This window comes from Triplophysa rosa, linkage group LG11, assembly GCF_024868665.1.
Source record: "Triplophysa rosa linkage group LG11, Trosa_1v2, whole genome shotgun sequence".
Taxonomy (NCBI): Eukaryota; Metazoa; Chordata; class Actinopteri; order Cypriniformes; family Nemacheilidae; genus Triplophysa; species Triplophysa rosa.
Window position 1 is genome coordinate 8,934,260 of NC_079900.1, and position 13,958 is coordinate 8,948,217.

Here is a 13,958-nt window from a genome sequence, read left to right on the forward strand (position 1 = left end):
TGATAGAAAAAGCTTGACTTTTAAGATAGAAAAAGATTGACTTTATTCATAATCAAAGATGAAGCAAATCAAACTGGTGCCCAGTTATAAACTGAGGCGAAAACATATAAATATAAAACAAACAGTTTAAGATTTTAGAGAGACAACCTCAAAAATCTGTTCTATTTGGGACATTTTGGGTCTAATGTAGTAACATACTAGAACAATTAAAATGACTGAGACATACAAACACACACACACCTGTGACTATAGGTATAATTAGAATTCAGTGTGTTAATTATATACATTTAAATAATTCAACCCACATTAAACACTAAAATTACAGCTCTCTTTCATATACACAGGCACGCACGCACGCACACACTCAAGTCTTTTGCATGCCAGTTAATTCAAAGAGCTTCATCCTCTCCAGAACAGTAAGTCCATCCTTAAGACTCTTAAAAAAAAAAAAAGAGAATTAGAGAGTCAATAATGTTTAAGATTAAGGGAACATCAGTACTTTATCTGATGTAGCTGCACATATACAGTGAGGGAAATAATTATTTGATCCCCTGCTGATTTTGTAAGTTTGCCTGCTTACAAAGAAATGAAGGGTCTATAATTTTTATGGTAGGCTTATTTTAACTGATAGAAACCGAATATCAACCAAAAATCAGGGGAAAAAATGTTATATAAAGGTTATAAATTGATTTGCATTTCAGTCAGTGAAATAAGTATTTGATCCCCTACCAACCAGCAAGAATTCTGGCTCCACAGATTGGTTATGTGCCTATGGACCACAGATTAGTCCTGTCACTTTAAGAAAGTACTCCTAAATCAGCTTGTTATGTATATAAAAGATGCCTGCCAACAGAATCTGTATCTTCCATTTCAACCTCTCCATCACCATGTTCCAGACCAAATAGGTTTCAAAGGATGTCAGGGACAAGATTGTAGACCTGCACAAACCTTGATTAGGCTACAGACAGAAGCTTGGTGAGAAGGAAACAACTGTTGGTGCGATTATTTGGAAATAGAAGAAATACTAAATAACTATCAATTGCCCTTGGTCTGGAGCTCCCTGCCAGATTTCCCCAATGGGGTAAAGATGATCATGAGAAAGGTTAAAGATCAGCCCAGAACTACACGGAAGAAGCTTGTTAATGATTTCAAGACAGTTGGGACCACAGTTAGCAAGCAAACCATTGGTAACACGCTATGCCACAATAGATTGAAATCCTGAAGCACCCGCAAGGTCCTCTTGCCCAAGAAGGCCCGCCTGGCTCGTCTGAAGTTTGACAATGAACATCAAGATGATTCAGAAAAGGTTTGGAGAACGTGATGTGAGACCAAAATTGACTCCTGTTTTTGGAGGGAGAGAAATGTTGACTATGACCCCAAGAACACCATCCCTACAGAGAAGCACAGTGTTGTAAACATTCTGCTTTAGGGCTTTTTCTCTGCTACGGGTACAGGATGACTTCACCGCATTGAGGGGCTGAGGGACAGGCCCATGTACCGTAAAATCTTGGACGAGAACCTCATCCCCTTAACTAGATCACTGAAGATGAGTCATGGATGTGCCTTTAACATGACAAAGACCCAAAACATATTGCCAAGACAACCAAAGAGTGGCTTAAGGAGAAGCACATTAGGGGCCGGTTTCACAGACAAGGCTTAGCCTAAGCCAGGACTATGCCTTAGTTAATTTAGGTTATTTAAGTCGCTTTTGTTAAAATGCCTTAAAAAACCATTACTGTTGTGCATCTTGAGACAAAACAATGACACCGACATATTTTTATATATGCCAGGGCAGGTTATTTTCAGTTAAGACAGCTCAAAATTCATTTTAGTCTGGGACTAGTCTTAAGCCTTGTCTGTGAAACCGGGGCTAAATGTCCTAGCCAGTCTCTAGACCCTAGTCCTATAGAAAATCTGTGAAGGAGGCTAAAACTCCAATTTGCTGAGCGACAGCCAAGAAACTTTAAAGATTTACAGAGGAGTGGACTAAATGTATCCTGACACATGTGCATACCTGGTGACCAACTATCAGAAATATTTTACCTCTGTGCTTGCCAACAAGGGTTTCTCCACCAAGTACAAAGTTATGTTTTGCTCGGGGATCAAATACTTATTTCACTGACTGAAATGCAAATCAATTTATAACCTTTATATAACATTTTTCCCCAGATTTTTTAAAATAGTTTGTCTCTATCAGTTAAATTAAACCTACCATAAAAATTATAGACCCTTCTTTTCTTTGTAAGCAGGCAAACTTACAAAATCAGCAGGGGATCAATTAATTATTTCCCTCACTGTAATCCAACCTTGGATCCAATGGCTTGCGAGAGTGTAGAACAGTCAGGGTTACTCCTGGATTTCATCAGATCTGTAACACACAGTTGCACACTGTTAGTTTATGCATCTGCAAGCATTTTCTTTTTTCTTTAAGAGGAACGTCTTGAAGTCAATTCCAGTTACTTACCATATTTTAAACTCTGCTTTCTAGCTGGCTCCATCCTCAATTTAGTGAAGTCACTTTGAGTTTTGACTCCTAAAGCACTCAGCTCTAACTGTAACTCTTTAAAATGCTTAAGAAATTATTTAAAAACAAAACGAAAACATGTTAGTATGGTCACACAACCAGTTTTGTTATTCGATCAATCCCTTATGCACACTTCACATTATATTTCATTTTAACATTTGTTACCATATTTGCTGCCTGTAGCTCCAATTTAAGTGAGGTGATCTCTTGTTTCAAACATTTAATCTCTGATTCCTTCACTCTCAGATTCACCTAGAATGACATACAGAATTTGCTAGGCTTAGTACTACCAAAATGAAGTCAAGAAACTCATGGGTGTCTAGGATGTTGAGTTTTACCTCCAGCTGATAAACGTCTTTCTCCTGAGAGGACTGAGTGTGCTTCACCTCCCCATTCATGCGTGAATGCATCAGAGATAACTCGGCAGCCAAACACTCATTTAACTCCTTAAAATATACATTTTATGTGAAATAAAGGGAAAATGTTATTGGGGGGTTATTCATACCTTGTGTGCAAAACATACAAACAAAATGTGCTTATCGTCAAATGTCCCACATCACTTCTTGCTACCCATCGACGAATTGGCACACCACCCCCAGCTAAACTGACTACCCCGTGACAGTCATTATGTAATTCACACATTTTGTCTCACAATTCATACATCCCATCTGTAGGTGTGTACAGTACGTGGCTGTGTACCCTGTTGTGAGCGCGAAGCTCCTGGTTCTCTCTCTGCGTGATGCCTAATGCCTCCCTTTCAGCCTCCATAGTTTGGTTTAAATGAGTGCTCTCCAGACATTTCTGAGAATACTGCTCCGACAATACCTCCAGTTCTCTATGCAGTGATTCAAGCTCCTCACTGTAGAAAACACACAAAGACACATCTTAGTGGAAAGAAAATGGCAATCCCTCCCCTGCAGTAACTGAAAATATGGTAAGTCAATAATGAAATAAAGAGCCACAGCATTACTACCGTATTTACTGTTTAACCACCAACTGACTTGGTGTATCTGACTCAGAGAAATAACCTTCGTAAATCAGAGCACTATGACACTCACTTGTATTGTGCATGAAGCTGGCGGATGTCCACATTGGCTCCATTCTGCATGGCCTTATGAGTCTTGTCCATTTCTTCCTTATGGGCTTTCCTCATGGCTTCAATGGCTAAACAGGACAAAATGAAATCCGTTAAGAAAGAACAATTGCTGTCTGAGCCCTCTGTGTATTTCTAGTTTCTTCATTTGGCAAATGCTTTTATCCAGAGGTAGAAGTCGTAAGAAGCACCTGCAATAGTGGCATTAGTTTCTTCCTGCAGCACTCGCTCTCTTTCTTCGGTCAGTCTTTCCACTTCTCTTTGATGTTGCCTTTGCATCTCCTCAATCACCCGCTGGTGGCTCTCCTCCATAATGCTAAAAGCATGCTCATACGTGGCCTAATACACACAAACAAGTGTCTTGTTTTTTTCAATTTGCTTCTTGTTAATCATATGATGTAATGAGAATGTGTGGTTGCTTACCTTGACACTTTCTAGGTCTAGCTGGAAGGCATCCTGCTTGCCAAGCTCCTGCTTCAAGCATGTGATTTCACTCTGGAGTTCTCTGATTCTACCTTGGAGAGCAGTGACGGACACTTGCTCCAACTCTCCATTGTCTTCTTGTAAGGAGAGCGGTGGAGCTGTTGGCATGTTCTGAATGTAGTAATTATGGAGGCGACTCATCTCCTCCTCATGTATTTTCTGGAGCTCCTGGAGTTTCTCCTCAAACTCCGCCTGCAGTCTTTCTGCCTCATCCACCCTCAAATGGGCATTAACCTCAGCAGAGACACGCCCCTGCTCCGCCTTCTCTACAACAACACGCCCCTCATGTAACTTCTCCTCGTAGAGTTCAGTCTGTTCCTGGAGCAGAACCTCCATGCTGCGACACACCGCACGAGCCTCGTACTCCGCCTGCTCTCGTTGTTTGCGTAGAGCGCTCATCTCCTGCTGCATGGCCGAACGTAGTCTACAAGCCATGTACGCCAGAGCGGCCTGACACATAGCAACCTTCAAGACACTTGCAGGAAGTTCACAGGTCATGTCAGTTTCTTTAAGATTGGACTGTAGATGTGTAGAGAGGTCCTGCAGTGATTGGGCCTGAGCACGAAGCTCTGTCGCTAGGTTCTTTCTGCAGGCCAGCTGTATTTCGGAGTCCTCAAGGAGAAGATTGGCTGCAAGTTCTTCCATCTGCTCACTGTAGGGGGCAAGCTCCGGTGGGCTAATATCAGCAAGCTTGGATCCCTGCTTGTGCTCATTTTCCTTTTTGGAGCTAGATGGAGAACTATCCAAAACTGGCCAAGGCAACACGTTAAATGGCCCAGAACCCTGCTGCTCCTGTGATGAATGCATATGGAGTGTGTGTATGAGGTATGCCATTTCTGCTCTCACACATAATCTTTGGATCTCATTTTCATTCAATGAACTGTTTGTGTGATCTTGTTCTTGAGGGTACAGGAAGATCTGGGAGTAACTAGATTCCACAGCCCCACAATCACTCCCTCCTTGAGACATCCTAAGGACATGGACACGTAGATCTGACAGTCTACTAAGGAGCTCAGTGCTGGGATGCTCAAGCGCAGAGGCCATCCTTTGGATGACCAGTGCCTCCAACAACAACACTCTGCTGGTCATGTTCAGAGTTTGACTACTTCCTGGATTCTCACCAAGTACAGCTTTACCTTGCAGGCTATTCAAAGCACCAGTACAACTCTGAAGAGCATTTACAAAGAGTCGGCCATCCAGATTCTGGATGGAAGTGTGTGCACAACAGGAATCATTGAGTGTGTGTGGCCCTGTGTTGAGTTGCTGTTGTTGAAGGTGCATGGTAAGCTCCCGGAGTCGATCTTCAGTGTCTCACAATTTGAGCTCCAGCGCCTGGATCACGGAGATCACCCGTTCAGACTCTTCTCCTGGGGTAAAGGGTTGTGTTTCTGAGCCATTCTTCCCTTTCATTTTCTGCCTGATGTTTGAGACCTTAAACATACGTTGTGGCTCAGTCAATGTGTCAAAGGAAGCATTCGCTTCTGGAGGACTAGTTTGAGCTTCCTTGAGCCTACGTTCCGTCTCCTCAAGACTACTCCCAAGAACAGCCATCTTGACAAGCACTTCTTGTAGTTCTCGCTCCTTCCTGTCTAGCTCCTGTTGTTTGCGCTCCAGCTGGGTTTGGAAACGCTCCTCGCAAACTCTCTCACAGTCCTGCAGGGCACCTCGCAAGCCCTGTATCTCTTCGCAAGCTCGTTCATAATCGTGTTCCATGTCGTAATAAAGAGTCTCTTCAGTGTGAAGGCGTCCCTGCAGGCGTCCGACCTCACCGTCAGACTCTTCAAGCTGGTTTTGCAGCTCCTGGCACCTTTGTACAAGCTCATCAGTTACTTCGCCTGTTGGCCTTTTACGCAGCTCAGCTTCTTTCAGCCTCAGGTGCTCCTCTAATTCCTTTAAACGCTGCTCTGATTGGTCAAGGCTGTCACTGAAGCTCCTCCTTTCCCTTTCCTGGCTCTCTTGCAGAAGACGCAGGTGCCTCTGCAGCTGAACCTCTTTCAGGGCTTGTGCCTCCTCTGTTGTCTTGAGACAGCCCGTTACCTCCTCCAATCTTCCCTGCAGATCTTCCAGCACCTCCTCGCGCTCCTTCAGTAGAGTTTCTGCCTCTTGAATTCTTAATTCTGCCTTTCGAAGGCAGTCTTGGGTATTGTTGAGCTCGGCTTGGAGTCTGGACTCACAAAGTTTAGACTCACTCTGTTTTGTTTGACTCCTTTCGTGCTCAGCTTTCAGCTCTCTACGAAGGCTCTGAAGCTCCAACTCCCACTGCCATTCTGTCTGGACTGAGGATGAAGAGAAGTTGACTAGCATAGGAGAAGTGGGCCGATCAACCTGTAACTAAAGAATACATACAATTTGAGGAGATACTTTGCAAGATTGCTTGGCGAAAAGAACAACACATAGTGATCAAGAATTATACCTTCTTTTCCTTTTTAGGTCTATTCACCAGCCGATCCCCAGGGCTGTCACAGTAAACACGTACCGAAGCTGCATCAACCTCCAAGCTGTCCGGGCTTATTGATCCTGGGGAGGTATGATTGGACACTACCATCGTTGAGTGTGATGGTACATTAGTGGACATGTTGTTTAGCCTTTGATAAAGTCTTGTCTTCTGAGGACATTCCTTCTCTAAAGCCTCAGATTGAAAACATACAACTGGCCCTTCAGGGGATGATGCAGGTGCAGGTGGGACCCGGTGCTCACAATTATGGTTCCATTCCCTTCTTGACAGGTCACTGGACAACTCCTCTTTGTTCTGTTTACAACTCAATTCTGCCCAGTCGAAGGTTTTGTAACGACCCTCTTTACGACGATCACTGATGCGACTCTTTTTATCCTCCTCCTGGGGAAGCGTATTGTATTGAGAGGAGGAGCCTGTATGAGTATGCGCACCAATCGCCTTTTGAGGAACAGAACTGTGGAGGAAACGCAGAAGTACACTACGATCTGGTAAATAAAATTACAATTTTGTCTGCTTGTGTGTACAATAATAAAGTATCCAGTACATTTTAGTTACAATAAAAATGCATTCAAACCTGGATTTTACAGTGGATTGTTTCCTTGTGTAGCATAAAGGAAATAGAAAAAGTATTTAAGCATTAAGATGCTAACATGTAACTGTTGCTTTGTCAGCAAACTGGCATACTAATTCATCTTATGGCTTTTTATCACTATTTAAAGATATATTTGTTGACTGTATTCATATCATATTCTTGGTAAGTTGTTGATGCTGTACCATGTGACATCAGGGGCAACGGTGGGTCGAATATTTTTCATAACAGCCTGGACCCAGTTCCGCCGTATCCCATAAGTCATGGCACAAAGTGTGAAGACCCCATCTTTTGTCTAAAAAAAAAATGTAAAAATAATTCAATTGCACACACAGAATCCTCCAATCTACATAATCTAACATTCTAATACAATTAATATACACTCACGTGAATCTGAAACCCATAGTTTCTCTGTACAGGGTAATCTGTAACATCATAACAGGTTGACAGGTTGATCTCACCATCCACATCTGCTGCCTATGACACAAAACATAGACAGCATTCAACTTTCTGTAACGTATTTTCTATTAGAGCAAACTGCATTGAAAATCTGCTTGAACCTAAAGCCAACAAGATCATTACCTCTTCGGCTACAGAGTCATGGTAAAAGCGCAATGTTTGGTCAGTAAGAACGAACCAATGTTTCCGCCACTGGGAACAGAGAAAAACGTGTTTTCCATGTTAAAAAAACATTCATACCAAAAGCAATGAGGTATGCATTCACACATCTTACAAATCACCTTTCCATCTTCTCCCAGTCTAGACATCCATCCCTTCTTGAAATTGAGGAGGTCAGGCTTGGAGGAAAAAAGGAATGTCATCAATTTATTTAATACACAGTAGACATATTGATTTAATTTATTGATTAAAATGTGTTAAATAAACTATTCATTTTGTTCTTTAAATTAATCTAGAACAATAATGAAGTCCGATCTATAGAGTACAACATGCTAGTAGTATTTACAGTGGGGGTGTGATCAAGTCTCCGTTCCAGTGATTTGGAGCGAAAACTGCATGAGGTGGAAGGTCGAGGTAGATCAGGAATGTCATAATTTGGAGACAAAACCTATAAAGAGGTGTAAAAGAATAATCAACTTTCAAATTAAAAGTAATAATATTAGTAAAGACATAGTAACTGTACCTGTATGTTTACAATCAACATAACTGTATGTTTATAATAATACACATTTCTGCGTAAACACATCTCTTTTAAACAATGTAGCACATGTTTTCACCTGAGGTGTACTGACAGCTGTCTTGTCATTTTGTTCAGTGGAGGTTGAGGGCTCAGCATCCAGAGTGAGACATGAATTCTCCTGCTGCTCAGAGACCTGAGATCTTCTACAAACAAACATGAACACAAAACATCAAAATGACACGTTTTGCATTACCCAAAGTAAACTATTATGCAAAGTAGCATTTATTAATGATGGTAATAAAGGAGTGAAAAGAATAGGGATGGATAAACAGATAAAGTCTTCTTTGGCTGTAACTAATGTGAAATGTGTCATGAATGGATGGCAAATGAGAGTTCCGTGTGAATCTGATGGATGGGGACAGGATGAATTCTCCTGAAAAACAAACAGAGGAGTGCAATAACTGTAAAGCACTTCTGAAGTAATGGTTATACAATAACACACACTAAAGGAAAGGCTACAAATGTTTTACATAAAGAATAAATCTGTATGTGTAATGAAGGATTCAAGCGTGAAATGACTAGTCTTACCTGTGTTGATTTCCAAACAGCCGATGTGCTTTTCTTCCCGAGCTGCGTGCTTGATGTTCATTATGCCTGAATGTGTGTGTTCTTGATGTGTGTGTCATGGATGAGTGTCTCTCTTCAATGGACTCCAAACCCTTTCTATCCCAGGAGCTACAAACCACATCCTCAGGATCACCACTAAACTGTGTACTAGTTGGTAAAGGAAAGGCAGAGGAGCAAGAAGATTTGGAGGTAGGAAACATAAAGGGCTGTGAGGCAGGTGAACAGACAGAGGCAAAGTCACACCTGGAGTCAGTGTGTGATTGTTTATCACCAACTAGAGGACTAGTCTTCTCCAGAGAGGAATAGCCACTTTCAATTCCTAGACGATTCTTAGTGCCTGAAAAAGCAAGTCAAAATGCAGTTCTTCAGAGACAAATGTGGTGTGCATTTCCTGTTCTTGGCCAAATTGCTGATGTTAATGTTTTAAAAAAATAAAAAGGTAAAAGTTAAAAGTTAAATTAACAGAAGAGCTACAGCAACTAAAGTGAAATGGATAGTTCATCCAAAAATGAAAGTTCTGTCATCATTTATTCACCCTCTTGTCATTTCAAACCTGTATGACTTTCTTTCTTCCGCAGAACACAAAAGAATATATTTTGAAGAAAGTTGGTAACTGAACAGCACTGGCCCCCATTGACTTCTATTGTACACAAAACCAATGCGAGTGAATGGGGACCAATTAACATCTTTCTTCGGTTTGAAATGACAAGAGGGTGAGTGTATGATGACATATTTTTTTGGGGGGTGAACTATCGCTTTAAAGGAATAGTTTAATCCAAAAGGTAAATTCTGTCATAATTTCTTTGCAAACCTGTATGATTACACAATCTTTTGATATGATATAAAGGGAGACTCAAAGATACTTTGAATCTTGAATCTTATATACAAACAACTACAAACAAAGCCATACGAGTTTAGAATGACATGTCAACGGCGTATGTAATGACAGAACTGTTCAAAAATGTCCTTAAAGAAACCATTCAGCACAACATCAACAAAAGAACATTAAGTTTTATCTACCTACCTTTATAGCAAGCAGGAAAATCAGTAACAACTAAAGGCAAAACACACATCCAAACAAGCAAACACAACCCCGCATTAAGGCCACTTCGAGCTCGTACCGTCTGTGCCGGAGCAGCCTGAGAACTGATCGAGTGATGGAGAGAGTGATGATCCCAGCACGCTGTCGAGTGATGAAGCATCACTGCTGGACGAGACTGTGACTTCACCATTGGGTGACTCCTCCTCCAGCTTCTTTACTGAAGAAATCAAAGAGACCCCCTCCACCGCGCTCACCAGGCTGCCTGCTCGGCCTTTTTCACCGGTCCCTATTGTACCGCTGCCCTTGACCCTGCAACCACTAACTGTGCTGCCCTTACTGGTGCTTAATGCATCGCTTACGGCCTGGGACGCTCTGCCACCACTGATATTGCTAGAATTAAGACTTCCTCTTCTGATAATACTGCTGTTAAAACTACTACCACTGCTGCTGCTACTTCTAACAGTACTGCTGCTGGAGGTTTGTAGTTCGTCTGTCTGCTGAGAGAGAGAGAGAGAGAGAGAGAGAGAGAGAGAGAGAGAGAGAGAGGAACATACAGGTGAGTTAATCAGAGTTTGGCAGGCTGCACACAAGAGCTCGGCCAGTGAAATCCGATTGGCAGGGTTGGTAAAGGGAAAGCCTCTCTTGGCCTTGCAAACATGCTGGCCAGGTATGTTCCCCTTTTGTCAGACAGGAAGACACACACATGCGCACGCACACATCACATTCCGTCAACAGCCTGCTCACTTCCCACACAACAACCTCTTTACCCTCCCCAGGCAATGCTCAATAATCCTGATCAGATCACTTAAGTTAATGCTATTAATGTTCCATCGGACTAACACTTTAACACAGTGCAGGACCACTTCATGCACATACTGATAATTGTTGCAGCACAGCGGAAAGACACTACACACAGACACTCTCGCATGCTAGATCAATTTGCTCTGTTGTCAGCAAAAAGAATACTCTGGAGGTAGAAAAAGAGAGATTAGTAAATCAAACGGACAGAAAGACAGGCACAGCACTTAGAAATGTAATTAAACTAAAGAATGGGGGTGGTGGTGGGCATTTAAAGGAGCAGGACTCGAAAACAGCATCTTTCCTTTCAAATGACAAGCAGATAGTTAAAGGTATAGTTCACCCATAAATGAAAATTCTGTCATCATTTACTCACCCTTATGTAATTTCATACCTGTATAAATTACGTTGGTCCAATGAACACAGAGAAAGATATTTGGAAGAATGTTAGTAATTTTCAGTTCCGGGACATCATCGACTACCATAGCAGGAAGAATTAAATGGTAGTCAAAGGTGTCCGAGGACTCTTTGATTTCCTACATTCTTCAAAATATCTCATTATGTGTTCAACAGAACAAAAAAAAATGTATATATATTTTAAAAATAAATTTGCTAACATCCTTCTAAATATCTTTCTCTGTGTTCATTGGAACAAAGAAATTTATACAGGTTTAAAACAACCTGAGGGTGAGTAAATAATGACATTTTTTCATTTTTGGACGAACCATCCCTTTAACAAAGAAACTAAAACATTTATATCACCCTCATGTCATTGTATAGATGACTCTTTTTTGTAGAACACTAAAGAAGATATTCTGAGAAATCATCATTCTTTAAAATATCTTTTGTGTTCTGTAGAAGATAGAAAGTCATTTAGGTTTGAAATTACATGAGGATAAGTAAACAATGAGAGAATTTTCATTTTTGGATGAGTTATCCTTAATGTCAGTTGCATGTACTGTACAAAGAAAAACAGTAAGCCTAGTTGGAACCTAAATTATAAAAAATGCACATCAAGTTAACTTCTTTAGAGGCTTAAGTCAAAGAGCTCATCTAGTATGTGAGTAAAACAAAAAATCCTATACATATACTTATAAAAGGGCATTTTAAATTGCTCTTGAACTTTCCATCAGGCCATCAAAACATATCAAATTTAAAAGCAATTTCATCTTGAACAGATGCATGCAGATTATATTCTCTAAAACTGATAGCAGCGACAATGTGCCAAACTGGAATTTAGTCAAATCCATTGCATCGGTAAGCAACAGTGAAACAAAATCACCCTCAGCACTCAGGCACTGTGCCAGCTTTATCCTGTAAATACACCTGGGGTAAACTGAAAATCAGCGAAAAAAATTAAAATACAATTGCTTTTCTTGTTTTTCATATAATACAAAAAAATTTGCAAAAAGGTTAAGTACACATAGAACTAGAGATATTGCCAAATTTATCACATTTATGCATGGGAGGTGGGGCATTTAATGTGAACAAGACTCACCTGTAGAAGATCAATATCTTTCCTCTTTTTCCTTTGATTTGATTTAGCAGCTTTGGGGTAAACGACCAGATTTTCCTGCCACCTACGAGGAAACACATACTCTTAGTTCAAATACAGGTCAGACATAGGATCCAAAGTCAAATGACCCAGGCAGGCAGCCACACAGAAAAACAAAATTCACATACAAAAATCTCTTACTTTTGCTTTTTGGACATCACTTTTTCTAGGCTAAAACGTCTGATTCCAAAAAAGGTAATGAAATAGCACAAGACAACAGCCTGAATGATTTTAGAAACAACAGTTCTAAAGCTGGTACACGTACATACTAATCCAAGACTCCGTTGACACCTTCTATTACACTCTTAAAGGATTATATCAGCCTTGCTGAGATTTACTGATTTATAACAAGTTAAGTAGAAACAGAGGGATGAGACATAAAAAAGAAAGATTTGAGATTTATCTGTTTAATCAAACTGAGCATGAGGCTTGAAAAACAAGAATATTAACCCAACCACTTTAGTGTGCGCTTTACCTGCTGATGCTGACTGTGTTTTCTGTTTTAATGTAGAAGTCTCGTTCCGTGAAGCACAACCTCAAACAGTTCTGGAATCCGGTTTGAGATGAAGCATCGTGAACCTCACAACACTGAGTCATATTTACACTTCCTTGGGCCAACGTACCTGCCTAAAGTAAAAACACTCAACCAATGCACAAGCAGTCATGACAAGAACACATCAGCATGATGACCTCACCATCTCATCCAAAGAGTAGCGTAGAAGCCCGTGCTCATACAACACAAAATATCTCCTCTGCCATTTCTATAAAATAAAAGATGGTGAAGAAAGATCATAGGTGTTGGTAAAAGAACAAGATGACATCACAGGTGTGTATCTGCTGAAAATAATCTCAGTGTCATCACCCGTTTCCTGTTGCCCGGATTGCTGAAGTCAGTGCCCTCAGGGGCCAAAAGAAGCCAGCCCACCTGAACAGGCATGCTCTGTGATAGAAACAGAGGAATATCTACTGAAAAGACGAGAAAAGTGTCGGCCAAACATTTAAAAGGTAAAAACCGCTTTCTTTACCTGATGTAGGTCTGCCTCGCTGAGTTTGTGCGAATCCACGGTTTTGAAGCAGTTTTTACATTTACTTTTGTTAAAGATGTTGGCCTGGAAGCGGCGGCATCGATTTTCTCTTGTGGAAAACATTGTTTGGGGATTTGCAGGTGTTAATAAACCACAGAACAAAAAATAACAATTTTAACGTGCTGGGTTCACGTTCTCTATTGTTTTCCGTGCCGCTCATCAACGATATGTTTCATTTAGCTGCCACGCGCTGTTTAAATGCATCCAGTTTTTGTAGCCTACTGATAAAACTCGATTTTTTTAGGGATTGAGTGGACGGATTGGATTATCGACTGAATATCAGCGATACCAGCGTTACGGCTTGTAAAGAAGTCCGTTGTTAAGCACGACTACAGAATCGAAGCAAATTCACGGTGAATTGGTGAAATGAGGCGTTGATGACGTCACGTAGACACATCATGATCAGCTGTCCCAACTTGCACCTTCAGTGTGAACAAAACACCGAATTTGACTGCAATGTTCAGAAAGAAAGTATTGTTTGCTGCACACTGTTAAGTATATATATGATGGATTGTGCTTGCCTTTATTCTACGCGTTATTTAAAAAAAATAGTACGTTAGAAAGTAGGG

The 13,958-nt window shown here is 40.9% G+C and overlaps 1 protein-coding gene across 1 annotated transcript; it reads right to left on the minus strand.

Moving 5' to 3' along the window:
• Positions 1-32: 32 nt before the first annotated feature.
• LOC130562107 (myosin phosphatase Rho-interacting protein) lies at positions 33-13,660 on the minus strand. The gene is given in 24 exon segments (XM_057346944.1): positions 33-436; positions 2,307-2,368; positions 2,465-2,570; positions 2,690-2,776; positions 2,863-2,970; positions 3,224-3,383; positions 3,583-3,688; positions 3,809-3,956; positions 4,041-6,431; positions 6,514-7,009; positions 7,130-7,153; positions 7,330-7,439; positions 7,532-7,621; positions 7,727-7,795; positions 7,885-7,941; positions 8,109-8,210; positions 8,380-8,485; positions 8,871-9,246; positions 10,031-10,448; positions 12,248-12,329; positions 12,780-12,931; positions 13,000-13,065; positions 13,167-13,244; positions 13,330-13,660. Coding segments are annotated over 24 exon segments (5,589 nt in total). The 5' UTR covers positions 13,453-13,660; the 3' UTR covers positions 33-364.
• Positions 13,661-13,958: the final 298 nt, after the last annotated feature.